This window comes from Morone saxatilis, unplaced genomic scaffold (genome assembly GCF_004916995.1).
Source record: "Morone saxatilis isolate NCDOM2014 unplaced genomic scaffold, NCSU_SB_2.0 Contig22, whole genome shotgun sequence".
NCBI lineage: Eukaryota > Metazoa > Chordata > Actinopteri > Moronidae > Morone > Morone saxatilis.
In genome coordinates, this window is record NW_023339785.1 from 4,174,088 (window position 1) to 4,200,078 (window position 25,991).

The 25,991-nt window shown below is 40.5% G+C and overlaps 3 protein-coding genes across 5 annotated transcripts in view; 1 reads left to right on the forward strand and 2 right to left on the reverse strand.

Annotated features, from left to right (window-relative positions):
- Window positions 1-702: 702 nt before the first annotated feature.
- Window positions 703-2,101, reverse strand: LOC118333713 (snRNA-activating protein complex subunit 1-like). The gene has a single exon (XM_035669478.1). The coding sequence runs from the start codon at window positions 1,978-1,980 to the stop codon at window positions 916-918; it is 1,065 nt and encodes a 354-aa protein (XP_035525371.1). The 5' UTR covers window positions 1,981-2,101; the 3' UTR covers window positions 703-915.
- An 852-nt stretch (window positions 2,102-2,953) lies between these two features.
- Window positions 2,954-11,703, reverse strand: srp72 (signal recognition particle 72). Its single transcript, XM_035669271.1, has 19 exons — window positions 11,554-11,703; window positions 10,942-11,062; window positions 10,308-10,428; window positions 10,047-10,190; window positions 9,114-9,225; window positions 9,000-9,031; window positions 8,550-8,674; window positions 8,326-8,383; window positions 8,000-8,131; window positions 7,765-7,893; window positions 7,289-7,361; window positions 7,119-7,183; window positions 6,930-7,025; window positions 6,393-6,496; window positions 5,916-5,993; window positions 5,257-5,394; window positions 5,098-5,135; window positions 4,742-4,901; window positions 2,954-4,044 (listed from the first exon to the last, which is right to left on the reverse strand). The coding sequence occupies exons 1-19, from the start codon at window positions 11,651-11,653 to the stop codon at window positions 3,864-3,866; spliced, it is 2,007 nt and encodes a 668-aa protein (XP_035525164.1). The 5' UTR covers window positions 11,654-11,703; the 3' UTR covers window positions 2,954-3,863.
- A 568-nt stretch (window positions 11,704-12,271) lies between these two features.
- Window positions 12,272-25,991, forward strand: part of leprotl1 (leptin receptor overlapping transcript like 1) — a 26,932-nt gene continuing 13,212 nt past the window's right edge. The window contains exons 1-4 of one of the 3 annotated variants that reach the window (XR_004796975.1): window positions 12,272-12,387; window positions 13,073-13,148; window positions 14,643-14,829; window positions 22,880-23,037. Coding sequence is in view for 2 of the 3 variants with exons in the window: in XM_035669220.1 (XP_035525113.1) it covers window positions 12,372-12,387; window positions 13,073-13,148; window positions 14,643-14,829; window positions 15,855-15,971 (396 nt within the window). In the remaining variant the exon portion in view is untranslated. Of the gene's footprint in view, window positions 12,388-13,072; window positions 13,149-14,642; window positions 14,830-15,854; window positions 21,408-22,879; window positions 23,038-25,991 lie in introns of those variants that run through there. The other 2 variants (XM_035669220.1, XM_035669219.1) reach the window with 2 other exon arrangements.

Genomic DNA, 25,991 nt, shown 5'->3' on the forward strand with positions numbered 1-25,991 from the left:
ATACATAAAACCACATAATAATTTATATTAATTATCTTTAATTAGACTTTAGACACCATTTCAAAATTAGCATAAATCAAAGGATAAGCTAATGTAATGTTTTATTCTGTAAAAAGTAGTATTGGAAGATTTTTTTTAGCTACTTAAGTAAAAGTAGTACCACACAGTAAAGTGTAAAGTTACAAGTAAAAGTCCTTAAGTAAAATTACAACATAACATACTATACTTATGTATAAAAGGTAAAAGTACTCATACTGTCACATTTCATAAAAGTGTCAACTGATATACTGCCAGGTGAATTCATCCATAATCATACATCATAGTTTATTTATACTTTTTATTGATAATCAAAGAAATGTGGTGTAATGTATTGACTTCCAAAATGTAGTGGAGTATAAGGATCTCAAAATGCTACTTAAGTCGCCTACAGTACTGATTGTGTTATTAGTTATGATTCCACCACTGATTTAAATTAATTTTAAAATAATTCTGGGGAAATAAGCACAACAAATCTATTATGGACAAACTCAAAAGCTTTTCCATCATTAACGTATCTTTGGCACTGTACTGTACAAAAGCATAAAGTGGGAAAAAATATGAAAAGCAAGGTCAAGGAGGTAGGGACTACACAAAAAAGTCCAGATTGTGAGCCCAAACTTTTCCTTATGCAAACAGGCAATTTTAGAAGCGAAAACAATAAGATGAGTTAATTCTGAAATACATTTATTAACTAATTACAGGATTTGCAGTTAAATCAGTTAAACCTGGACAGAAACACAATGAAAGAAAATCCACTCTAACCCAGCTGATTATCACATTAAAGGGTCATTTTCCAAATGAAGACACCTTGCTTTAACTTGGAGAAACAAAAACAAACAGAACTTCTTTCTTTCTTCTCAGCTTCCTGCCTTCCCTTCATGGTTTCCAAGGTGCTACTTGGTAGGTCCTCTTCATCGGCACCTTCTCCTGCTGCTCAGGAGCACTCAGGAGCCAGGCCTGGACGGTGCTCTTCTCCTGCATCATCCCGAGACTCTTCCAGGTCCGAGCCCGCAGTGAGGGAGGCCTCTTCCGCTGCGGGGCCTGCTCTGCTTCTGAGCTGGAGGACTCCACCGTCTCGGTCTGTCGGTGCCTCCTGGCCTTGGACGCCTCTTGGACGTTTCTGTAGCTCTTCTGCTTGATGGAGGACAGGAGCCTGGCCCTGTTGCTGCTGGCCTCGGCCTCTGTAGGCTTCTCCTCATCATCGCCAGAGTTCTTGTCTTTGGTGTCCTGTGAGAAGGTCTTCTGCTGCCAAGTGATGAACTCTGACATGTAGTCCTTCAGGTGGGTAGATAAGTCTCGATGGGTCATGCTGGCCTGGCCGCTGAGCTCCACCGTGCCCTCCTTCAGCTTCTCGTAGTGGCTCTGGATGTTGTTCAGCTCTGTCAGGAAGTCTGCAGTCATGAGCTCCTGGATGGCTGTGGCTCTCCCAAGGAAGTCTGCACACACAGCCTCCTTCTTTGGCCTCCTCTGCTTTTGGAAGGTGAGAAAATGTGGCATGGCGGTGTAGTGTATGGCTCTGGCGGCGTCAAGCTTTTGATAGATGTAAACCACATCCTGATGCCCCGAGTCCATGGAGTCCTTGAGGAACTTATCAACTTGAGCCCAGTCCCTCAGAGCGAGTCTGATGTTCAACGGTGGAACGGCAAGTTGTGTGTGGTAAAAAGCAAACATCAAATACAAGCCTCCTACGCGAATCTGGTAGCTGTACGGGGGCAGGAAGTACTTCACGGCCGTAGCCAGCGTTATCCTGCAGAATCTCTTCAGCTCACCCACACGGGCAATACCTAGAAAGACATCTGAGAGGCCCATGTCCCTCCAAATGGCTGAAAACTCCTCGTACCTGACTGAGTCAGTCTGCTGGAAACGAGCGAGCAGTTGCTCCACATCTTCTGTCAGAGGATCGTAGAAGATATCACAGTAAAAAGGCCGCAAACGAGGCATCCTGTCTGCAAACAGTCAACCTCAGGTAACAGTGAAAGTGTGGAGGAGCTCTGAAATCATTCAAGGCAGGTGAGGCGCATCAGTGGTAAATTACCTGAGAACTACGCCCTCAAGTGGAGGGAGTCAATTATGGCGACTGGTCAAGCAAACTCATCAAAACGGCTGCACAGTGGATCTCCTTGGAAAACATTATTAAAATACTGTCAACTTGCACAATCAGGGTTCTGGTGGGTCACGTACAGGTATTTTTAAGGTCACAGATTAATTGATTTTTTAAAAACGTTAGACTATAAGATATGTTTTGTATGCTGGAACACTAGACTGAAAATCAACCACTAATAAGTGTCTATAACTTGTAAATAAAGCCACATCTACTACGTCACAGGGTGTGTGTTAAGAGTGAGCATGAGTTTAATTTGAAGGGTTTGTAAAGGCTTAATATATCCAGTGTTCCACAACTGGAAAAAGTTGTATAATATATAACATAAAAAATAATATCTATGATTTTATGTATTTCTATATTGGGTTTCTAAATATTGTTTGTTACAAGTCAGAAACAATAAACAATGTACAGGATACGGTAAAATTTCTGACACCAGTTGGTCAGTGCTTTTATTCTGAAAGGCACATTCTTAAAAGATTTTCCTTTGTTTTCATTTGATTTTGAAATGTGCTTTTAATCTATAAATGGACATTTAAGTCAGTGTACTATGTGACCCCCATTGGGCTCCATGCTTCACAGAGGAATATTTCCCAATTCAGATAATATCAACATAACATGGCAAAACTTAAGGTGAAAACCTACCTTGGAAAAAGAAAGGGCACTAATCACCTTTTCTACCTTAAGTTAATCCAAAACTGAATCTCAACTAATGTGAATGCAACCAATCTCTGGACGGATCCAAGTGCAGTTCAAGAGTAGCTATCTAATTAATCTAAATGAAAATATTATAGGAAACACAGGGGTCACAGGTCACTGTGAAGAATTTTATTAAGACTTAACAAAATGGGACACCTGTTTGGTCGCTTTCCTCATTTCCCGAAACATGATAAACATGCATCCGACTAATTTAATTCAAGAATTAAAATGATTTTTGCTTGAATTCAGACCAACACAGGGACTGAAAAATAAATAACTCTTTAACATTGCATCTTGGTAGCTGATTGAAAGAAGAGGGACAATTTAAAAGGAACATACAGACAGCCAGAGTAGGACGTATGACATCCTGATACTCAGACCCAAGAAATATTAAGGATGATTCTCCCAAAACTGAACTTCAAATCACTTTGCAAAAGCAGTTTATTTTTACTGCTGGAACTGATCTGTGGTTTTGCCAAAATGAAAACGTAAGGTCCCACAAGTTGGCCTTGATGACATGATTTTATGGATTTCATTTAAACCTCATTGAATGATCTCATTTTAGTATAGAGTACAGATGTGCACTTGGCATATAATGATAGAACAGTACAGCCAGGTAACAGTTCAGAACAAGCAGGTTTTCATTCTCCTGACCATTGGTGAAAAAAATATGTAGTGGCAACATCTGCAGTTTTCTTCAGTTCATTTTACTGTGACCTCAAAAGGTCAAAAGTGACAAAGGAAAAACAGAAACGCTTTAAAAAAACATCTGCTTTTGCAGAGCAACTAACAGTTGATTTCAGTAGAACTGTCCTTTAAATACTCTCTTCTGTACTTTAAAAAAAAAAACATTAGACAAATTAATGACAAAGAAGAGCAAAGGGGAGCTTTTGGTTTTAAATGGCCAGAACAAAAAAGTGAAATTGACATATAAAAGACAAAAGCTTATGGTTTCTTGGTGATGTCTCAGCCACTCCGTGTCTCCTGTGGCGCCCCCTCTGCCTCACGTGTTGCTTCCTTCCGACTACCAGCCTCCTTTGCCACCCTTCTTCTTCTTCTGTGGTGCCTTCTTGCGTGTGGCCCCCGAGGCTGCAGGTTTCTGCTGTCGAGGCGGGACCACATTGCTGGCGGGGGCTGTAGTTGAGCCGGATGCAGACCCTGGTCTGGGGGAGGTAGGGGGGCTACTGGCTGTCTTACTGGCATCCCTAGAATAGAGGAAAGAGCCAAAATCAAAAACCACTGTGGCAAAAATGTGTTCATTCTGCATCTAAAGTTTACTGATAAACCCCGATACAAGTTGAAATGTGCCGTGTGCACTGCGAGGACTTTAAAAAGGAACAGTTTGAAATACTTAGATTTTCTTGTTGAGAGTTGGATGAGATGGTTGCTAACCCTCTCACATATGGTGCATACTGGTAGGTGTATTTTTGCACTTAGGCCAGGCTAGCCGCAGGAACCTACTATGTAACTGAAACAGCATGTATTTGTGGGGGGAAATGCACTTTCATTTTCCCATATACAGTATTTATTTCATTATTTATTTGTGTTTTTTTAATAGAAGTAAACGATATAATGAAGGGTCATTTTGAAAGCTGATATTTGATATGATAACATCAAAATTAGCAGTGAGTTGCCACTGCCTCCTTGTCACAGGTGTAGAAGTGTTTCTGAGCATATGGATTTCTACTCTGGCTGAGACTCAGTTTATTTTTGGCCTCAGTAACACAAGCTTCTGCACAGCAGCTGGACACCTCCACTGAGGCTGCACTGGCAGGGAAACAAGAACAATCTCAGGTGCTTTTCCTCCATTAGCGCAGTTGATCACTAGGTTTCCATTACAGGAAATTGCACCCAGACCCCACTCGCAGGTGATGTGCATATGTGATTGTGGAGTTTACTCACAGCTCGGCTGAAGCTCCTGCCGTCGCTCCCTGTGTGCCTTTTCCTATTTGCTCCTTCTTCTTCCCCTTCTTCTTGCCTCTGTAGTAGGAACGCTCCCTCATGGGCAGCCACCGCTCCATGTCGGGGGTCGCTTTGGGGTCGCAGTTCTTGGGCAGTTTGCCTAAAAAGAAGATGAGGAGGAATCACTGAAGGAGCTCAGCTCAGCATAATAAATGAGACTGATCTGTAGTCAGTAAGTATCTCCATAATATTATCTTAAAAGCATCAATAGGAAAGACTTGCTGCAGCACATTATAAAACAATGCTAGGGGCTACTGTATCAGAGGAAATAGTGGTCACACGGATTAATGGCTTACCCTTCTTTTTCTTCCTCTTCTTTTTGATCTCGCCTTGGCTGTAAAGAAAAATCCAGACGCATTAGCATAGAGGAGGTGAAAGTGTTGCCACCTACACTCATCCTTCCCACAAACAACATGTATTTAGAGCCGATGTGGAAGACAGCGACGAGAGCTTACCCTTGTTCTTTGGGAAGATTTTCTCCTGTGACCTTAGCGGCTTTTTTCCTGACGTAGGTCGCTCCGTGGGAGTTCTCCAGCTCGTCCACGTCCACGTTGAAGGCCATCGTGTCTGCCGACGGTAGGTGTTTGCTGAGGCTGGAGAGGAATGCTAAGGACATGTTTCCCATTGGCATTTCAAATGTGTTTCAAATGACCTTCGTCTGCAACATCATAAGGTCATCCAAGAGTCTTTGTCTTGCTCTTCTGATTATTGGCTCTTGCATTATTATTGATGGATATACAATGTTTTACAGAGTCTGAATGGAAATTTAAATAAACCATATATGTTCTCAGCTATTAACATCATACTATTTAACCCTGGATTAGATTCTGGATCAGCATCTATGGTGTGGTCTTCTAGGGCTGATTTCCCAATAAAGCAACTAATCATTTTGTTTATAAAATGTCAAAAATAGTGGAGAATTATAATTTAATACATAAAATACAACAAAGATTTTCATATGTCATAGAGGCAGAAAACCCTCACATTTGAGAATTCAAAGTCAGACAATGTTTGACGTTTTGTTTGAAAAATGCCTGAAACGATGAATCGAGTACTAAAGCAGTTACTAAAATAATACTATAGGCTCTATTCATTTCAGTAGGTCAAAGGATACGATTTGGCTTTGTCCGTGTTCACCAGAGAATACGCCGAGATGAGTTGTGCCAGTGTGTGGATGTCCTTGGGGTTTTGCCTGTTTCAAGAAAAATTAAGCTTAATTGTTGTAAAAGAAGGAACTCCAACAATCTGCAGTACACAATACAGTAAACATGTCCATCACCTGATACGCTAGGTTAAAGGTTGCACATACACTTCCCAATGTGCTGCATACATACAAATCCATAACTGCTTTGCCTTCACAATGAGTTTCTCATTTTATAATTAGTGTTTTTCCTGCTCTATAAGCACCTTGTAATGTTCTTTACCAAGCTGTTTAAGAACTAGACAAACATTTGAGCTACTCGACATCCTGCTGGCAAGATGGAAGCAGGAACAGCAGCTGTGAGATACCCTCTAAGGAGAACATTATGTGTTTTCCCCCCAAATACTTCACATATGTTAAATCTGAGAGATTTTGGAGGCTGTAACTCACTTCCACAGCTGCTCCAGATCACTAATGGCTTCTTTTTTCCGTCCGTACTTCAGTTTGAAATTGGCAGCTTCTCGTACAAGTGCCAAGTGTGCAGCAGATCCGGGCTGCGGAGGAGGAAGATGAGGCTGATTACACCGTGGAAACAAACGCAGATATCACAAAGTACAAAATGTGTTGGCTTGTCTTGTCAGATTGAAGTATTACCCACAGCCTTAACTACAGATGGTTATGTCAAGATTTGGCTTGTTTTTATTTGACTCCATAGAAAAAAGTCAAAAAAAAAAAAAAAAGACAAAGAAATGCTGTAATGTTTCTGCATTGCACTTGGTACATTTGAACTCTCTGCAGGTGGCTGTTTATGTTAGCAACCCAGTTCTCTTTGTTTATTTAAACCACAATTCAAACATAAAATGCATCACCAAAAAACAGCCACTAAAGCGGTTAGGTAGGCAAACAGTAAAATGTTTGACTGGACACAGGAAGAATAACTATTGTGTTATATCTCAACTTCATCAAAACCAAACATCGGACACAAACCTGTTCAGACTGGTAGTGTTCAATAGCTTGTTTGAAAACGTCAATAGCGCTGTCAATGTCTTCTTCGTGGGAGTACATCGTTACCAGAGCGGAAATCTGAGGAGTCAATCACAAAGTTTAGATCAATGGTAGGTGACTGAAGCTAAATCAGAGTTTACACAGTTACTATTGTTTTCATTTCACACGTACCATCCCTGATTTGTGCTTGAACTCTTCAATTGACCGTAGGACATCACAAGCTTTTGTTACGTGACCTGAAGACAAAAAACAAAACAAAAACGAAACAAAATGAAGTAACAGAAGTAAGAGAGTCTGTCTGAACACATCAAACCATAGTCAGTGTAAAAACAAGCCAGTACCTTGTACTATATAGAGTTGTGCCATTGTCAGTTTGATGCCAGATGCACTCTCTGGATGTTGCTCTGAGAATTGCTGGAAAACAAAAGAATGGTCCATTACTGAATGCACACAAAACAGTAACTTTTCACTAAACAACAATTAAAAGTCCTGCTGCTATTGATGCATGAGCCATTTCTTTTCTTGACTACTCTTCTTTTTTAGAGCTACAGACAGTGGGCACGGCAGTAAAATGAGCTTAAATTCTTGAGTAACCGACTCAAAGCCACAGCACTGAAGTGTGTAATGAGCCTGTGTGCCTGTAATTGTAAAGCCATTTGCTGGGTCTTTTAAAGTGTCTTATAAATATTCTTTTAGTATGGTAGTGTGGGAATGAAACATCAGCAAAGTTGGTGCCTTACTTCACGCTTTTACATAATTGGAAACAAAGCAGGACGATTGTGTTTGTTTTTAGGGTGTGAATCGAGCTGCTTTCTACCTGAAGCAGCTCTATGGCCCGGCTGTGCTGCTTCTCTCTGCACAGCTGAGCAACCTGGATGAGGACCGGCCGCGGGTGACCCGGATTCTGAGACTGAAGACTGGATGACAGTTTCCTGCACTGGTCAGCCTGTTGATGGCAAACAGCAACGCAGCAACAAATGGTGATCAGTGTTGAAATGGAAAATGACTGCACCCTCTTCAACAGAACAGCTTTTTTTCAGCTACACCTGTACCTGGTTAGTGTACATGGCCAGGAGGGCTTTGTTGAGGTCAATGGCCTGCAGCTGCTTCTTCGCGAGCTTGTATTCAACACCTTCAGCGTTTGTCAGCTTCACCTTTTTCTTTGAGTCAAACACGTTTTGGTCCTGTGAAAAAACAGACAGAGCTTTAGTGCAAACATCTGACCAAGTTACTTTCTGATTTTATATCTGTGTGTGGATGTTAACCGATTCTCTGCATTGTTTTTATATTCAGTAAGTTGGACATGGTGGTGCTCAGGTTACCAGATCACAATGATTATTACTTTATGATCAAATATCTAACTTGGCCATACACCCACCTTGTTTATTGTAATGATATTGTTGGCAGTCACAGCAAGCAGCCCCACATCTGATGGCCTGCAATGAAGAGCATACTGTTGACACATACTGTAATGTCATTCTCCATGGCCTCTGGAACGTCTGTTCAACTGTTTTAAGTATATCACAACAACAATTCAACATGTGCTACCTTCTCTTCATCTGCTTTGGGGAGTAAATTAAATGTGATGAACCCTGCACTCACTTGAGCTTGATGACCTGGTTGTAGAGCTGCAGCGCCTCGTCTGTCCGACCTTGTAATTGCATTACGTAAGCCATCTGAGAATGGATGACGGCCAGCTCCGAGTCAATGTCCTCCTCAGTCACATCCTGAAAGGGACAAACCAGCAATGGCCGTGATTATCCATTACAATACATTTCTAAATCCCAATCTTTGTCCAGACTATTTCTAGGACTTGAACGTTTTGGTAGCTGTTTATACAATGTAACTAATTATTCTTCTGTGCATCGTCAGAGTTCATACTTCATTATTTCATGATCTTGCTAAATCATTTCACAAAAATCCTTCCACAAAGTGTATCACATCATATCACACTGTCTTATGGATGAAAAGTAAAACAGTCAATTTCCTTGAAAATGGATGATATTTGATCAATGACGCTTAAATGTTTTATAAAAATAAAGCAACACTCACAGAATCATCTGCCAACGAGACTCTGCACAGCTCTGTGAAAGAAAACAATCAGTTAATGTGGAATCGAGAACGGATCAAATGGTAACTCAAAAGGCGGAACAGAGCGGGACTGACCCTCTGCTTGTTGTAGTTTATTGTAGGCATCTGTAAGTTGTCCTTGGCCAATCAGAGCGCAGGCAGCATTGTAGCACAGCTCATACGTGGACTCTGGAAGACCTAGATCCTCCTGCAGAAAAACATATATATCATCATCATCATCTTAAAAACCTTTTCAAACGATGAATGCAGAGTCAGTTGCCTGCTGACGCCTGGATATTTTCATAACACATAATACAAAAACTTCTTCTCTGGTATTCATACTCATTTAAAACACATGAAGAAGTAGCTTCTCAGTACATTATATTAACTGGTTTACTTTATTTGTTTCGCTCAGCAATCAAGAGGAACTGTCAGACTAACTACAGTGCACAACAAAGTAAGGCTGCTCAATTAATCGAAATTTGATCATGATTACGATTTTGGGGCCAAACGATCTCAAAACTAATAAAATCGGGGGGAAACGATATTAATTAAAATCCTTTTTTTTTTTTCCCATTTTCTGTTTGTGACGTTTGTTACAGTCTGCTATTCCGTCCCTCCCCAACAAGCATGCACTGCCACAGGATCACGCCACTCGGTATACTCGCTGTTCCCTGACCTGAGTCACGGGTAGTTGCGTTAACTATTATATTACTGTCGCTGGTGAGTGGTCACCACTCGCTTCAGTCATCTTCCTGTTCACGTTGTTTTCGTCCGAACAGGTAACGAGGGAACTTACAAATGTTTACCGGGGAAAGGGAAAGTTTCACTGAGGACTTCCTTGCAAAGTGTTTTTGGACAAATGGTCCAATAAATGCAAGGGCATGTTTCTGAAGTTTTAAAAAAAATAATCGTTTGAATAATCGTGATTTCAATTTTGACCCAAATAATCGTGATTATGATTTTTTCCATAATCGAGCAGCCCTACAACAAAGGCCACATATGTTAATACTGTAGAGGAGTGTGTACCAATGGAGCTTCCTCCCACTGACTCATAGAAGCCACCACAGCAGCCAGGTTGGTCTTCCTCTCCTCCTCGTACTCATCCTGGGAGTTCCTGATCAGATCTGTGTAGACGGACTTGCAGTCATCATAGCGCTCCAGTCTGTACAACTGGACAATGAAAAGACAGTTCCAGATCGAGTAGACGGATACGGACATACAGATCAAGTCTCTAGATCAAAAGCAGGCAGCAGCACTAGAATCTTCTGAATGGTCAAACAGCCTTACCACTTGACCGTAGAGCTCCTTCAGCTTGTCTGTTTGCTCAGGGGCCCCCTCAATGGTCTTCAGGGCACTGTCTACTCTGTTCAGCCGGTACTCGCAGTACGCCTTCTCAAACACAACATCACTGAGGAAGAGGAAGAAGAAAAATGATTTAACATGCAGAGACAGCGCCAGACTGCAAGATATGAGCAAAGTTGTTTGTTATATGTGTAAAGCATGAAGTGAAAATAACAAATTTTTCAGTTTCATATCACAGTGTCAGTGCTTATGCTCCTACAGTAACTTTTCAGCTGATTTGAGGTTTGCAAACACACTACATTGTTATTATGAGCAGCCATGTTTGCTTTGTTTACGTTTGTATGTGTTACATGTTATCTGCCTTTACCTAAATTACAACATGCTTTCTATTTTTTTAACCCTTTAAAGCACTTAGAATTTATTTTATAAGACTTTGTTCTACAAATAAACAAGTCATCAAAAATATAATCAATAGATCAGATAGTCTGTTAAAAAAAAAATGTCTGCCCATTTACAGTGACTTAAAAGCAGAAATCAATCAAAACAAAATAAACAATTACCAACATTTATTACTCAACAAGTGTAAAAGTTAAACATAAGCACACAGTTGGTCTCTTACCTGCCGAGCACTTTAGAGTGAGTGTTCATGACATTCAGCGCCTCTTTGAACGAGCCGTTCTGAACAAGGCAAACTATTTTACAGTGAAGGGCCGTCACATCGTCTCTGTTTTCGTGCAAAACTGCGACAGAAAAGGAGAAAAACACAGCGCACAGACATCATAAGTAATGCAGAGGGACTGAAGGGACGGCGCTGAGTGAGGGGGTTATTAATGTGAGTCATTAAACAGGTTTGTATCGGAGTGCTGACCGCTGACTGAGAGCTGCTCAGCTGAAGAGCTAGGGACACGTCACTCATCAGCAACGGCTAAATGTTGTTTTATAACTTCACATAAAACCTACACAGATCCCCTGGCGCTGTAGCTAACGTTATATCACTCAGACACACGGTTGTGCGCAGATATTTGGTCTACAGAGTTTACTCGGTGTTTGAGGGACCGGACCAGCAGCTGTCTTACCGCCGTTAGCCTAGCCACATGCTAACAGCTGGCCATGCCCTAGCTTAGCCATTGAACTCTGCTAACTGCAGCGAGAAGAAACTGTCTGTCTGCTGTCTGTCTGTCTGCTGTCTGTCTGTCTTTTGAGAGTAACAAAGACAGCCATTAACTCCTACTTTTAGTCAGAGCTTTCAGGGCTCTTGTGTAGTCTCCATTCTGCCCGCAGCGGTTCACTTCGGTCCACAGTGAAGCCACCGACACTCCTCCGCTCGCCATCTTCACTGAATGGACTCAGAGCGACGGAAGCAGGAGCTGTACACATCCGGGTCAGCAGTAATCGTCTTTATTCATTTAGAAATACAATTCAAATACAACCCCGCGATTACAGACTAACTACGACGTCGTTTGTGTGATAAATAAAAGCTGATATTTTGGAGATTTACGATAGCTTTATGGTTTCTCACTTATGATGCATTCACGGCCCAAGAGCAGCCGTGGAAGTTAGGCAGCTCAGTCGGGCTGCAGCACTAATGTCTGAACTAATACAGAAAGTTGTTGAGAAGATATACTTAACTATTTTGCAGAGGGGAGTGTTGTATATGTTACTCCACTAAATTACAATCAAAATTACAAAACACATCATTGGTTAATAAAATAAATGAAATAAAAATAAAATAAAATGAACTACCCAACAGTATTATGAAGTCATTAAAGTTGGCTGAACTCTATCTACAAATTACAATGCTTATTACACATTTACACATAAATAGTGATATTCATTACACTGTGAGAAACCTCACTTTATATTTGAGACAGTTGCTGACAATACTTAAGACTAAGTGAGTGTTTTTGCGTGACGAGGTCCTAATTCCGATATTTCCGGCAGCCCGTGAAGGCAGCAGTAGAGGCCGGGTCGGTGGGACTCGAACAGCCGAGGAGGGGGCACTGTTGTCACTCGGTAGGGCTGTGTGTGTCGAGCTTTTGTCCAGGAGAAATGGCTGGGATTAAAGGTAAGACCTTTCCACTTCTCACTGCATTTATAAATGCCTTACTGCGGGCTCCGTTGATATAACTGAGTCAGAATATGGTGAAGACGGAGGAACGTGTTCGCGGGTCCATCTATCTGACGGTAACGAGAAGAAGTAGTCAGCCGCAGGGCCAATACAGTCGATAGCATTAGCTGAGCAGCCTGCATCCATTGGGCTAGAAAGCGACCGATACCCAGTCAACACAGTTAAAACGCATATTAATGAAGTTATTTGGCGCTGTGCAGCCCTGTACCGCAGCCCTGTACCGCTGCACTGTGATGTATTTAATGTCAGTCTCTCTTGGTAGTAGAACAACCTAGTGGTTACCGCTGTAATGCTAATGCTAGCTGCACCTGACTCCAGTAATTACACAGCCGCTGACTGAGATGCTGTGCTTGCTGGATTCACTGCTCATTGCTGTTAACGAGCAACCACACTGACTGCATCGCTATCAGGGTCCAACACGACCCCCGAGTTGCATGGCTCGGGTAGCTAATGTAGCTGTTACACGTGAAATCAGCTGATTCATCACATGATAGCTACAGTAAGCCAGGGGCCCTGCTGCTGCCACAGTGTGGTCCCTCAGTGTGGTCCCTCTGGCTCTCGGGATACACAAAGAAGATTCAGAAAGAAGCTGTGTGACATTGTCCCCCTCTGTCTCTTGTAGCTCTCATCAGTCTGTCCTTTGGAGGGGCCATTGGCCTCATGTTCCTCATGCTTGGATGTGCCCTCCCTGTGTACGAGTAAGTAGCACCATCACACACACCATGTAAGCCTGTTAAAGTGTGTGTGTGTGTGTGTGTGTGTGTGTGAGAGTGAGGGCACTGTTCACCATGGCACTCAGATGCACATTGGGTGATCCCATCAGAGGGTTTCAGCTTTAAATCCAGGTGTGAATGCATGGCTGGATTAACCTGCTCTGGGGCATAAATACTAACCTGCCACTGTTTATAAGACAAAGTCCTTTTTCCACCTTAATAAACAATCAAGTGAAGTTCTATTTTGACACCTTGTTCACCTGTTTCTGCGACTTTTGTTTGGTATTTCTAACATTTCACCTAACATTTTCCAGCTGGCTAACATAATATGGTGATTTTTGTGTTTTTTTCTGTTTGTAAATCAACTTACAACAACATGTACAGCTGTACATTTTTTAATGGATGTGGTTAGGCAGGTAGTTAGCTATGTAAGAAGAAGATCCCCATTCTTAATCCAGCGAACAAACCTCTGATTGGTTGATGCTTTCTCCACTTGGCTGAAACACCAGACCTATTTGAATCACTGAACTAATCTGAGATGTGAGTGGTTCTTCAAAGGTCTTGAACCAGGCTACCAAGTAAGCACAATGTCAGCTGAAATAATGAAGGTTTTGACACCCTGCAGTACCTCAGTTTTCACTAATAAAGCCACGTACAGTGTCAGTGGATATTGGACTTTATTGGAGCGTTTAAAGCAGTTGTACAGTAAAGCTTGGGTTCTTGGATGGTTACCTGCTTTTTCACAGTTGGTAATTCACCCTTGCATGATTGTACAAAACCAATCAAGGATGTACCAAGCTTCAGCTCAGATCTCTGTGACTGTGTCAAAAGACAGCCCGGCCATCTTTGCAGTGTTTTTGTAGCACACCAAACCTCTCCACTATAGTTGGATAGAGTTGATTTGCCTATTCAAAACACGGCTGACAAGGTTTTCACACTGCCTGCATGAGATACCTCGAGCCACAGCCCAAAATCAGCCTGTTGTGATCTAATCTCATTTCAGTTTCAGCCGTTATCATTACACTAAACGGCAGCCTCAGTCCAGCAGACCGTAGGGGAAGAAGTCTGTTAGAAAATCAATTAGTGACTGATATAATCAGCCAGCCTATCATAGATAAAGCAGTATCTGTAAGCCAGTGAGTGACAAGAAATTGCAGTGCAGAAATACCAAAGAAGTTCATTAACATTCATAATACAGGCTTGGCCACACCAAATGCTAGCTCAGTTACTGTTTATTATAAGTGTAAACAACTGTGAACTGTCTCACTGGCCACCACTCTATAATCCTCAAATGTAATGGATCTTTATCTAAAATGTTTGTTAATGTTAAAAACAAATATTTGTGGCTATATCATCAGATTTCTGTTGAGATAATGTGCTGAACACGGGTTGCTTCTTTATCCCTCAATTCACCTGACTGCATCCTTTATCATCACAGCATGTGGGTATTTATCTCTCCTTCCCTCCTCCTCTCTGCAGCAAATACTGGCCTTTGTTCCTCCTTTTCTTCTACATCCTCTCCCCCATCCCTTACTGCATCTCGCGGAGGGTGGTCGACGACACAGACTCGGCCAGCAACGCCTGCAAGGAGCTGGCCATCTTCCTCACGACGGGCATCGTCATTTCAGCCTTCGGCCTGCCCATCGTCTTCGCAAGAGCTGAAGTAGTAAGTTGCAGAATCAAGTACTGTCAAAAAGAACGTGCATACAGATTTGTAGTAACTCCAAAGCAGTAAATCTGAAATCAAAAGGACACAACTTTGTGCTACATATCTATTCTACTACATAATAAATGCTAAATTGAACGTCTCACTTCCTGGAAAGCTGATCATAGAAGTAAAGTAGAATTTACAGTAACAACATTAATACCACCACACGTTCTGAAACAATCCACCTTATCTTCAACCAACCTTTCGTAAGAGGAAGTATTTCACTTTCTGTGTAAGTTGACACCCACATTCATCCGTCTCTCCTCATACTGTGTCTCAATCAAACATCCCGTTCTTACAAGAGCTTTACTCACAGAACCAAGACAACACATCCAAACACCTGCTAGAGCACCAAATATGAATTAATCCACAGCTTAAAATGCTCCACAACAAATGCACAATTTACTCCTGTTATAGTAGCATTCGCCAAAAACACCAGCGACCAGCTGTTTCACAAGTGCTTAAAAATTAAAGCATTTATTTGTGACCCATCTTTTAAGTATTTATGTCTTCAGAAGGAACCAATGGCCTTGGGCCTGGAAGCCATAGATAGGGTAGGAAAGTCAGTAAACTAAAAGACTATCAGTATTTCTGCTCGCCAAGCTTATCAGTGCCTCCCTAACAGGTCTGGCTTTTGCTCCAGCAGCAGACTGAATTGTACGGAGCAAGGAAATATGCTAATTAGATAAGCAAGAACATCCAGAGTACAAAGTCAAACAAAACTAGCGAGGCGACTGGTAAAAATGAGTTTAAAAATGTTTGTCTGCAGAGGAAGTGACAGATGACCAGCACTCAGCTGCTGGCTGCTGTTAATGTCCCTTCCTGCTGTGTGTCCTGAATACACAACTGTGGGGCCGCGTGTAGAAAGGATTCTGTGAACTGTTGCTGTTGACACCCACTTGATTTTGGCCTAAATGCGTGCTGCAGCCTGGCAGCACTCAGCAGCATTTGTTAACCTGAATTATTAATGCGTTGCTTTACAGATCGCCTGGGGGGCGTGTGCGCTCGTGCTAACGGGTAACGTAGTCATCTTCGCGACCATCATGGGCTTCTTCCTGGTCTTCGGATCCAACGACGACTTCAGTTGGCAGCAGTGGTAAAACAGCAGAGGGAGGGGGACCTTAGTCGGAACTGTTTTTATTAGCGTTACAATTATTATTATTATGGTATTACTGTTTGGTTCTTGTTGTTGTTATTTATATGATGACCGCCCATCCATAGACTCACACCAAACCAGTGCAATACTTTCTCTTTCCTTCTTTTTTTTTTTACCGCCTGCATCATATTGAACTGACACAAGTGGGATGGAAAAAACTGACTCTGAGTTGGATTTGTTCTCATTTTAGCTACGCTGTCTGACTTCTGTGTTCGTGAGTTTTCTCCATTTGTGTGTCAGCTTTCATTTTGAGCGTTCTGAACTGATGAGCGTCGGGGAACAACTGCTTGTGTTGTCTGTGAGAATATGTGAAAAGGAATCCAATTGAATGTTGAACAAGACTTAATCTGACCAAAAGCACAGGGTGGTACCTTGGGCTCCTTTCTCCATTTAGTAAACACTCTTGGGAAACTCTGGAAGAAGCTCTCTCTATACTCGGAGCTCAGATGGGTGTGCATTTCCAGTCTAAGTGCTGAGTTGAATGAAAATCAGCAGAAAACCGGTGGAAAATCTGCACAGTACCAGCTCAGATTTCACCACTCATGATGAGCAAAAAGCTCTCTTTCCATTTGCCACGGCTTTTATTGATTGGAACTGTTTCTATTTTTTATTGTCGATGAAATGTGAAAATTCAGCTTGATACAATGCAGATTTTTCACCATCTTTCTGCTGATGTAATGCTACCAACACTAAGCGGTGAAAGTGTGTGTTGGTGAAAGAAATGGGCTGTTACTGCCACCAACCCTTCTCATCTTTCAAACCCTGTTACATGTGTAAATGTGATTTAAATCAGTTATCTTTCCGGCAGCATGTTCTTTCTTTCTGTTTTTAGACCGTGTTGGAAATAAGTGTTATCCTTTTTTTTTTTTTTTTTTCTGTCTGCAACCCATAAAAACATGTCATCACACAAAACAAGGAGACGATGTTCAGGAGCAGCAGAATGCGAGGGTTTGTTAAACACCCCTGCCATCACCGCTGAGATCAAATTAAACTGACTTGGTGAATTCCCAGGTGCCAACTGGATGCAGGCTGCATATTCCCTATGTTATTTTGCACATGATAGCTCTTACCTCACTGTAAGTATGGGTAAGCCTCGCCTTGTCAGGTCAAGAAAGCATGAAAAGCCTATAGTAGCTGCCAGCTAGCGTAGGATTAGCTTGAGGACAGCAGTCCTGTTGGAAACTCAGCCAAGCTAAGAACTGGGCTACTTATAATCAAGGCCCGGTCAGTCACTAACAGCCCTTAAGCTTTTAAACGTGACTCCTTCAAAATAAAAGAATCCTGCATCGTCTGTGCTCAGTGTTAATGTTGTATTTCTCTGTAGAAGCACATTGGGTTGCACCAGCATTTTCATAATAAAAACACGCTTATGATTTGTTTTGAAGTGCTTCTATGTTCTCCTTCCTGTGAGAAGGAAATTTGTACACCGGTTTGTGTAATCTGTTTGGCAGCTTTGGGATCAGCACAGCCTGCAGTCAGTCAGGTGGAGCTCTCCTGTTTGCTGTTTAACTGCATTAGCCGTGGCTAAACAAGGAACTGAGCATCTGCTGCCTCGTCGAAGCACTGGTTTGTTGAAACGGAGGGTTGAGTGTCGAACATTTCCTCTTTAGATGTTGCTTTTGTTTTATTGTTTGACGGCTCAGTTTGAATATGTGCTCTCTGGAAGATGAAAAATGTGAGTTTTCACGAGACTGAAGTATCATCATTTGTTTTAAGACTGAAAGATTTTCAGTTTTTGTGTGTTGTAGGCCCAGAAGATTATCACATTACATTAACCATGGATTTCCATGCACAGCAGATTTCCAGTGAAAGTTTTGAACACCCACTGTATATTCTTTCCCATTGTATAACTTGGCATTTAAGGTATAGTTCAGCATGTTGGGAAATATGTTCTTTTTTAAGAGTTACATGAGGAGATCAATATAACTCTCACGTCTGTGTGTTAATGGAGCTGGAGCCAAGATGTGATTAGCCGAGCTTAACGCACAGACTGGAAGCAAGGGGGCGACAGCTAGCCTGTAAACGTTAAAAAATAACACCTCTGAAGCTCATTATTTAAGACGTTGTATCTTGTTTGTTTAACCCCTCCATAAACAAATGGTTGGTTTGAGAGGGATTTATGTTCTTTAACTATAAACTGTTGGATCAACTTGTTTGTAAAAATAGCACAGAACTCAAAAAATACATTTGTCATTTTAATTTTTTTGTTTGTGTGTGTATTAAACAAACAAGATGCAACGTGTTAATCAGTAACTGTTTAAGCCCTGCTTCCAGGGCTATGCTAAGCTAATCACCTCCCGGCCCTGGCATCCCACTTGAAGCACAGACATGAATATCTGTCATCTCATCACCTAGGAAGAAAGCAAATGAATATGCATCATAATGTCCCACTGAGTGAACTGTAACAGCTGATCATTCTGCTGCAGTACACAACGTTACCTGTTCTTACACTATATCCTACATAAAAGAAAAACTCAAGCATTGGAAATCTGCCTCAGGAACCTGTGTCTAGAAAATAGTGTTTTTAAAAGTGAACTCTGGGTTTTAGCACTACACATTGGCATTAACACTTCACACTCAGCTCTAATATTTGTGAACCTTCTTGTCTGGTACGTGACTCTTCCAGAGATCACAGCCTCAGTGCAAGCAGTGATTGTATTAAACGCACCATAACAATGGTAGCTTCTTAGTTTCACTTCAAAATGTATTTAACCAAGTTACTAAATATTGAGAACTACTGACATGATTTGTACATATTATTATTATTATTATTATTATGTAACACCACTATGAATCTAATAGAACATGCTCTAGCACAGTGGTGGTGGTCTGTAAGCCAGTCTGTGGTTGGACAAGCAGGGGGACTCCATGTTGTGTTCCTGAGACGTGACTATACGGCACTGTATGCATTTTAAGCTCGATTTGTTAAATGTTCTTTGTTAACTCCCCGATGTGACAGAATCTGGTGTGTAGACGGGTTTCTCTGTGTTTCTGTTCTAAGAGAGATGTTACACTTTGTTTCTCACAGATTTGGGAGGATTATGTATTTATTTATTTTATGGGACGCTTCGTGTCATGTCCAATGCCATTTTCTATCTCCAACTTTTGTGTTCAAGAGGCAGAAGTCAGCATGGTGGTTTTCTTTTTTTTTAATAAATGCCATTTTTGAACATCCTCTCTATTGAATGACTACACATGCATATGCCTTGCTAGCTTGACTGGATCAGATATCAGATATATATATCAGGCAATATAGTCTCAGTCGTTTTACTTGACAGGAAATAAGCTGAACTGATATCATCTGCGTGGCCTAGTTAGTTTGTGCTGTTGTTGAGCAGCACTCAGGGTCTCAGGAGAATCAGCTCATTATAGACAAAACAACAGTCAAAACATCTCATGTTAGATCGAAGGAGGGTCTTTAAAGCATGTACAGTGATGGTTTTTAATCATCTTAAGTCTTTTGTGTTAAATACCCCCCCCCCCTCCCCTTTCTAACTGAAGGCTGCTGTATAAATAATGATCACAATATAATAAAACATCTTTGTATGATATAAAATAAGTCCTCATAGGAGAAATCACGGCCTTATATCTATATTGTATGTATTTTTGCACACTTTAGTTATTAATTTAATTTAAAATTCATTAAATTTACATTTCTGGCTGCACACAAGAACCCACTCAGACCAGTTCCTATGGCAGCAAAACTGAGGTCATCCTGTTTGCTTTGATTATCCTTCAGATATCTGTTCTAATAAGTCTGTTCTTTGGGTTACTGGGTGTAGATTGATGACCAGAAATGTAATTTTTTAGGTATTTTAAATGTAAATGTACAAAACAATGAAGTGTGCAAAAACTAAAGAAGTCTGGATACTTTACAAAGCCACTGTAAGTGTGCTAGAAGCAACTTAAAACAGATCAGTTAGATCAATATAATAACGGACTGATGTTTAAAAAAATAAAGAACAACATCATCTCATTTGTTTTAGAAAGCTAACCAGGCCACAACAGGCCCCTGGATGCATACAGTAGGTTGTTAACAATTCATATTAATAGTCAATATTTATTTAGCACAGTTCACTGTTTTATTTTACCCCAAAGAAATCCCCTTGAATTAGCTTTTTACCCCTGAAGGTTATTCTTGTAATGTTGGAAAAGAACTTAAAACAGTGTTTATATCATTATGGGAGACCAACGTCCTGACACATTACTGCTTTTATACAGCACTCATTCAAAAACTAAAATTAATAAATGTATTAAACATATACACATATACAAAGTAAGAAATACTGGTTCTCCTTGCGGTAGACTGAGAGGAGGAGCTGTGCTTTGTCTCCCTCTGCTGGCAGTAGTTAGTGCATCAACAGCAGCATGCAAAGTCCTGACACTGCCAACTCCTTTCTAAGACGAGAGAAGATAAAGTAAGGAAACAGCATCTCATTTATAGACATATTTGACACTAGCAACCCATAACTTACCCTATAGTGAGAATAATAATAGAATATTATATAAATATAAGTAACTGGTATTTATTTTCTCTTCACCTTATTTGGTGTACTTTATAGGCTTAATGATGCATTGACAGTCAGTACTGAGTTATCAATGACATGAAAACACTCAATTCTGCCACTATTAATGATTAAAAAATGAGCAGAATTTTCCATCTGTCAATAGTGACAGTCGGACAATCATAGGCCACATCTATCAGACTGCATGAGAAATACGCAAAAATGTATAATATTCTACATACAAACTACTAACACACAACACTAACACATCTAAAACACAACATACAAGCTGTTATTAAATTACAGAGGTATTCTCCTCTATAAAATCACTTATGCAATCCTATATTATAAAAGTACTAACCTGAGGCTGCTGCTTTAAAGACACCCGTCTGCTAGACACAACATGCCCGACTGGCTTCAGCTCCCTCTTGCAGCACTCTGTGCCTTGGGCCAGAAGTTTCATATAATATCAGATCAAACCTACAATTTGTGCATGAAAGAAGTCATAGTCTTTCTATGTATTCAAGCAGCGAGCCAGATGGCCACAAACAAACACACACACACACACACCAGCAGCGTGCCTCGCCTCCGTGTTATGAAAACAGCAGCTCGGATTAATGCTTAAACTTGCCCTCTGTAGGTGCGTCTTCTTTAAGACATACAGGGTAATGTGCACTCCGTGTCCTATCTGACCATATGGGACACACCCGCCTTGCCCTGAGGATCATGGGAAGTTGGAAGAAGAAGCTTTAGATTGGAGCGAGTAGTTCAGACAAAGATGAGCATGAGGAGGTTTTTCCGAACTCACAGGGATGAAGACTACAGTCAGATCCAGTATCTGACGGCCAAGTGCACCCGCCTGGCTCATGACAAAGGTAAATCATGGAGGTCAAGACTTTGACCTCTGAGATTAAAGTTACACATTTACATTTTAGAGCCGTTGCTGGAGTATACTGGTTCAGTCTGGTGTCTGTTACATTGTATATGTTTCCTGTAATCCACAGGTATATGAGGCACCAATAACTAACTTTGCCTAATGTTGACTAAGGAAAAGACTTACACTGTTATAATGACTGACGATTATCCAAAGTGACAAGGTTACCAGATTTTACCATATAAAGTACCAGAGTAGTGTAATGTAGTATAATGTGTAATCTAAAAGACATATATTGTTGTGTATGGTGGTGTCTAAAAGTGCATACTTCCTCTTGAATGTGAATGTGAAATGGAGCCTTATAGACTGTAAAAGTGTGTCTCTGGCAGTATTTATTGCTCTAATGTTGTCAGGGTAATAGGTAAGAAATAATATTTAACAGAATTATCCTATGAAAACAGTTACAGTACACCACAGTGACATTAACCCATTATAACTTCACTGAATTAGTAATCAGATTTGATTTGAGCTTCCTACCAGTGAAACATGACTAAAGGCATAAATGCTCATGCTTTTTAAAACCTTTTGTTTCCAGTGTCTACTTGGTCTACAAATTGTGAGCACAGTTTAATCAAGCAGTTTTGTTCCGTCTGTCTGTTGCATGTGAATTATTATTTTTTAGAGGCATGGAGAGGTAAGACCGGATAGTATCTGACAAGAAAAAGACAAGGATTACACATAATACATATATAAAACATAATTAATTAATTTACCTTATTTCCTACACAAGTAATCTCCCATTACTCACATTAGTATGACATAAAATCAGAAAGCATACTTGCATTTTTAGGAAAGGTGAGCCTCATGACCTGGGGCATTAATACCTATGATATACAGCACTGAAAATATGTTGTTGTAGCTGCAGCTGAACTAATTTGATGTCTGCAATATTAAGTATTTTAAACCTACTTTGTAACAGAATATGGTAAAACAGCCACATGGGCTGTTCTTTTTGACAAGAGTTAATATAATATGTAATAGACTCAAAACAGAAGAAAAGGACATACAAAGAAACTCCTTTCAGTAGTGTGGTTGACTATAAGAGACATTAAGAAATCTGACCTTTATTAACCTCTGCTGATGGCCAGGAGAAGATCCAGGAGAAATGTGTGTGGAATATACATCAGGAATAGTTAACCTTCCATGAGTGCAGTGATGAGGTGACAAGGATGGGAATGCCTCCAAAAGGGAGGAAGGTCTTTGCCAGAAATGTCAGCAGCTGACATACAACCCTACATTTAAAGTGTTACGGTTTAAAACATTATGCTGCGGACACTAAAAAATTCAGTTTTTCATTAAAACAAGTCCAAGTGGCACACATTCAGCAGATCTTCTCTGTTTTAATGAAAATCCTCCACAGCCATGGTTTAGCGGTCCAACCTGACTCTGGCTTTGTGTTCTTTGTGGCTGCAGCAATGCTTGACAAGGAGTTCCTGGTGTCCAGAGACAGGGAGAGGAAGCTGCAGAATAATCTGGAAGTTGCGTCCGTTCAGCTCCGCCACCAGGAGCAGCTGAACATGGAGCTCAGGATGGAACAGGACCAACTGATCGGCAGGATCCACCAGCAACAGGTGAACTGAGTGTGAATCAAATGTCTGTTGGAAGAAATAATCTCATTGTTTGAGTTAAACCACAGTGGCTGGAGGTCATTTATCATCTTAAAGCTGCTATAATCAATATTTTTAACAGGGGATCAAATGACTGTGTGTGTATGAAAGGAGTTGCTAGAAGTCCTACAGATAAGTATCTCCATGCTCTGCAGTTTTCCCTCAGCTTGTAAGGAGGAATTTAACATATTTAAGCTAATCATATTAGTGTCTTTCAGCTCATTGTTTTGGTTTAGGGGAACCGAACTGTTTTGGTTGACTCTTAGTTGATGTTTCAGTGCAAAAGGTCTAAAAACCCAGCTGTACACTACCTGCTCAGCACCAAACAGACACAGTTAGAGACTAACTGGGGAACATGGCGGAACATTTAGCAGCTAAAAAGCCAGATCTTTTTCTAAGTTGGCGGTGGAGACAAAAAACAGCTAAATGAGAGTGAATATTGGACTTACCTTCATCGGGTGGACATAAACACAATGTTGAATGAATGATAATGTTAATCCATTTCTGCTGAATGTATAAGTAGGCAACTGTTTGGTATATTAGCCTAAAAGGTGATAATATATCAGTGTTGAGTTTACAGCCTTTTTTATGGTGGTAGCTCAAAGAATCAATTAAGGTTTAAATGAATTTCAATCATGAATGATAAAGAAGGAACTAAAATACTCCAAATATAAATAAATTAGTTATTTTGTCAGTTAAATAATATTGGCACAAGGAAGGAGGGTAAGCTGCTGCTGTCTTATCTAAATGGGTGATTTGGACTCAAATGTCGGGAAGACTAAAACTTTTTTAATACTTTAAGCTCTATTAATTGATTGTTTTTCATCTTTTCCCTTCATTAGGACGTTCACAGGAACATTAGCATTCATTTCATCAATGAAAATAGACATGAAGGAGGTTGGTGTCCTCTCCAGAAACGGGACAGCATTGGTCCAAGTCCAATATCCACTCTCCTTGTAGCTCTGTTTTGGTTTCCACCAACTGCTGAGAAAAAGATCTGGCTCTTTAGCAGCTAATGTTAGCAGCTAACGTTTTCACCAGTTAGGCTCTAACTCTGTCTCAGTGCATTTAGCACAACCCTAACTACAGTATAACCATAATACTTTTGTTTTTTATCAGTTTAACAAGGATATTTTTAGCACTATTTTCTCAGTGTTAGGCTAGTGTTTACATGGAGATATAGTTACACAGGCTTTATCTTTTTTCCACGTATAGACACCTAACTAGTGCCTAATTAGATCAAAAACAGTACCAGTACCGTAATTCAGCACAACCCTAACCCTAATTGCTTCTGTGTTTTATTCTTTTTAACAAGGCCATTTTCAGTGCTGTTTTTTTTTGTGTTAAGCTAGCTGCGTGTTTACAAGGAGACGCAGTTACGCAGCTATTTAGGAATACCTCACCAGCATTGCACCATACCTTGGTGACCTCAGCGGTGGGTACGGCCATGCTCACCAGAGATGGCAGTACTTAATAAGAAGTAAGGGTACTCATGGACAAAAATCTGAAGTGATTTTGGTGAGTACTGGCCTTTTTCAGGCACTGCTCTGCCATTTGGTGCTGGGCACTTAGTGTGCAGAGGGTTTATCAGAGTTTTTCTGAAAAAGCTGCATGCTTCTGCTGGGAAACAGATTGCTGATAGTGAACCAGACGGTAAATGTGCTGTAAAACCCAAGCTATTAGTTTAAAAAGCTTAAAAGCAGCAGAGTTAGCTGATAATTGTCTGTCTGTTTGTTACTATGAGTGACTCCTTTCACTAAATCATGATTTCCAAAACAACATTTAGCTCCAGTTTAACCTCAAACGTTGGTCGGGCAATTAGTCTTAATATTTACCTTAAGGCCAAGTTCTATCCAATTCAGAGTGTTTTTTTTAAATTTGTGTCATTTCACCTTGTAGTGTTTAACCTCATTACAATCCCATAATTTAAGTCCACACAGCCATGACCATACTAGTGGGCCACCTATGCTGCAATTACTGAAATTACACTGGAATTAAGCAACCAGTAAGTGCCAGTGTTAACATACTGTAAATACAGAGGTTTGGCAGTAGTTACCAACCTTTTTTGAGAGTTGGATTTCCTGGCACAGGTTGTGAGCTGTGAGCAGTTTCACTATAGAGAGATTTTGTTCTCTTCTGTTTGATTTTAATACTTTTGGATGCAGTAATCCATAGGACAAAAGATTAGAGAAAATGTATTAAAAAATAGAATTAAAAATGTACTATGATATATTTTATAAAAATACGAGTATCATTATTAATTTATTTTAGTTTTATTAAAAGTTACCTGCTGAAGCTTTAACTGTGTGTGGCAGAAATAGGTTGTTGTTTTTCTTCTTCTTCTTTTATGTCCCACTATTTACCTTTCAAGATTTATTTTGTGATCCAAACACCAGTTGGGAATGCCTTGCGTGACTTCCTGATAGTCTTTTATTTCAATCGCTGATTACATCTTAAGACCATTCTCTAACTTACATTTGTTCCGGTATTTAGAAATCAGATGTTTCACTAAAACAACCTTTGCACTTTTAGCAATGCCCTACTTAACATTTATCCTGTTTTTACCTGGGAGCTCAGTGGTATTTGTTAGAGATTTAGAGAGTGTGACTCACTCACTTTCCACACATAGATTTGATATAGCATCAGGTTTGGGCTTGTCACAATCTCTTTGACCTATTGTATAGAGGTGTGTTTGATACCACTTGTGCAGTCTGTACAAGATAATGATGCTGTAATCAGGACATCTTAAAAGGTCAGGAAGTACTTAGGAATGTAGGATTAATTTGTATAGTTGGTGTAATTTATGTGTATTTTGTCCATGTCTGTGTGCATGTGCCTTCATGTAAGCACCTGTATCAGATGATATGAAGCATTTACTCTCTAAAGTAACCGAATTAAGCTGAAGCATGAAATAGTAG

What these genes read in the sequence shown, in the direction of transcription:
- srp72 (XM_035669271.1), bottom strand. Translation starts at nt 11,653, where the DNA reads ATGGCGAGCGGAGGAGTGTCGGTGGCTTCACTGTGGACCGAAGTGAAC. An exon ending in GATCTGGAGCAGCTGTGGAA is followed by an intron (nt 5,994 to 6,392) that starts GTGAGTTACAGC and finishes TTCTTGAAACAG; the next exon opens with GCAAAACCCCAAGGACATCC. An exon ending in GCAGGAGCTTCAGCCGAGCT is followed by an intron (nt 4,045 to 4,741) that starts GTGAGTAAACTC and finishes CCTCTATTCTAG; the next exon opens with GGATGCCAGTAAGACAGCCA.
- LOC118333713 (XM_035669478.1), bottom strand. Translation starts at nt 1,980, where the DNA reads ATGCCTCGTTTGCGGCCTTTTTACTGTGATATCTTCTACGATCCTCTG.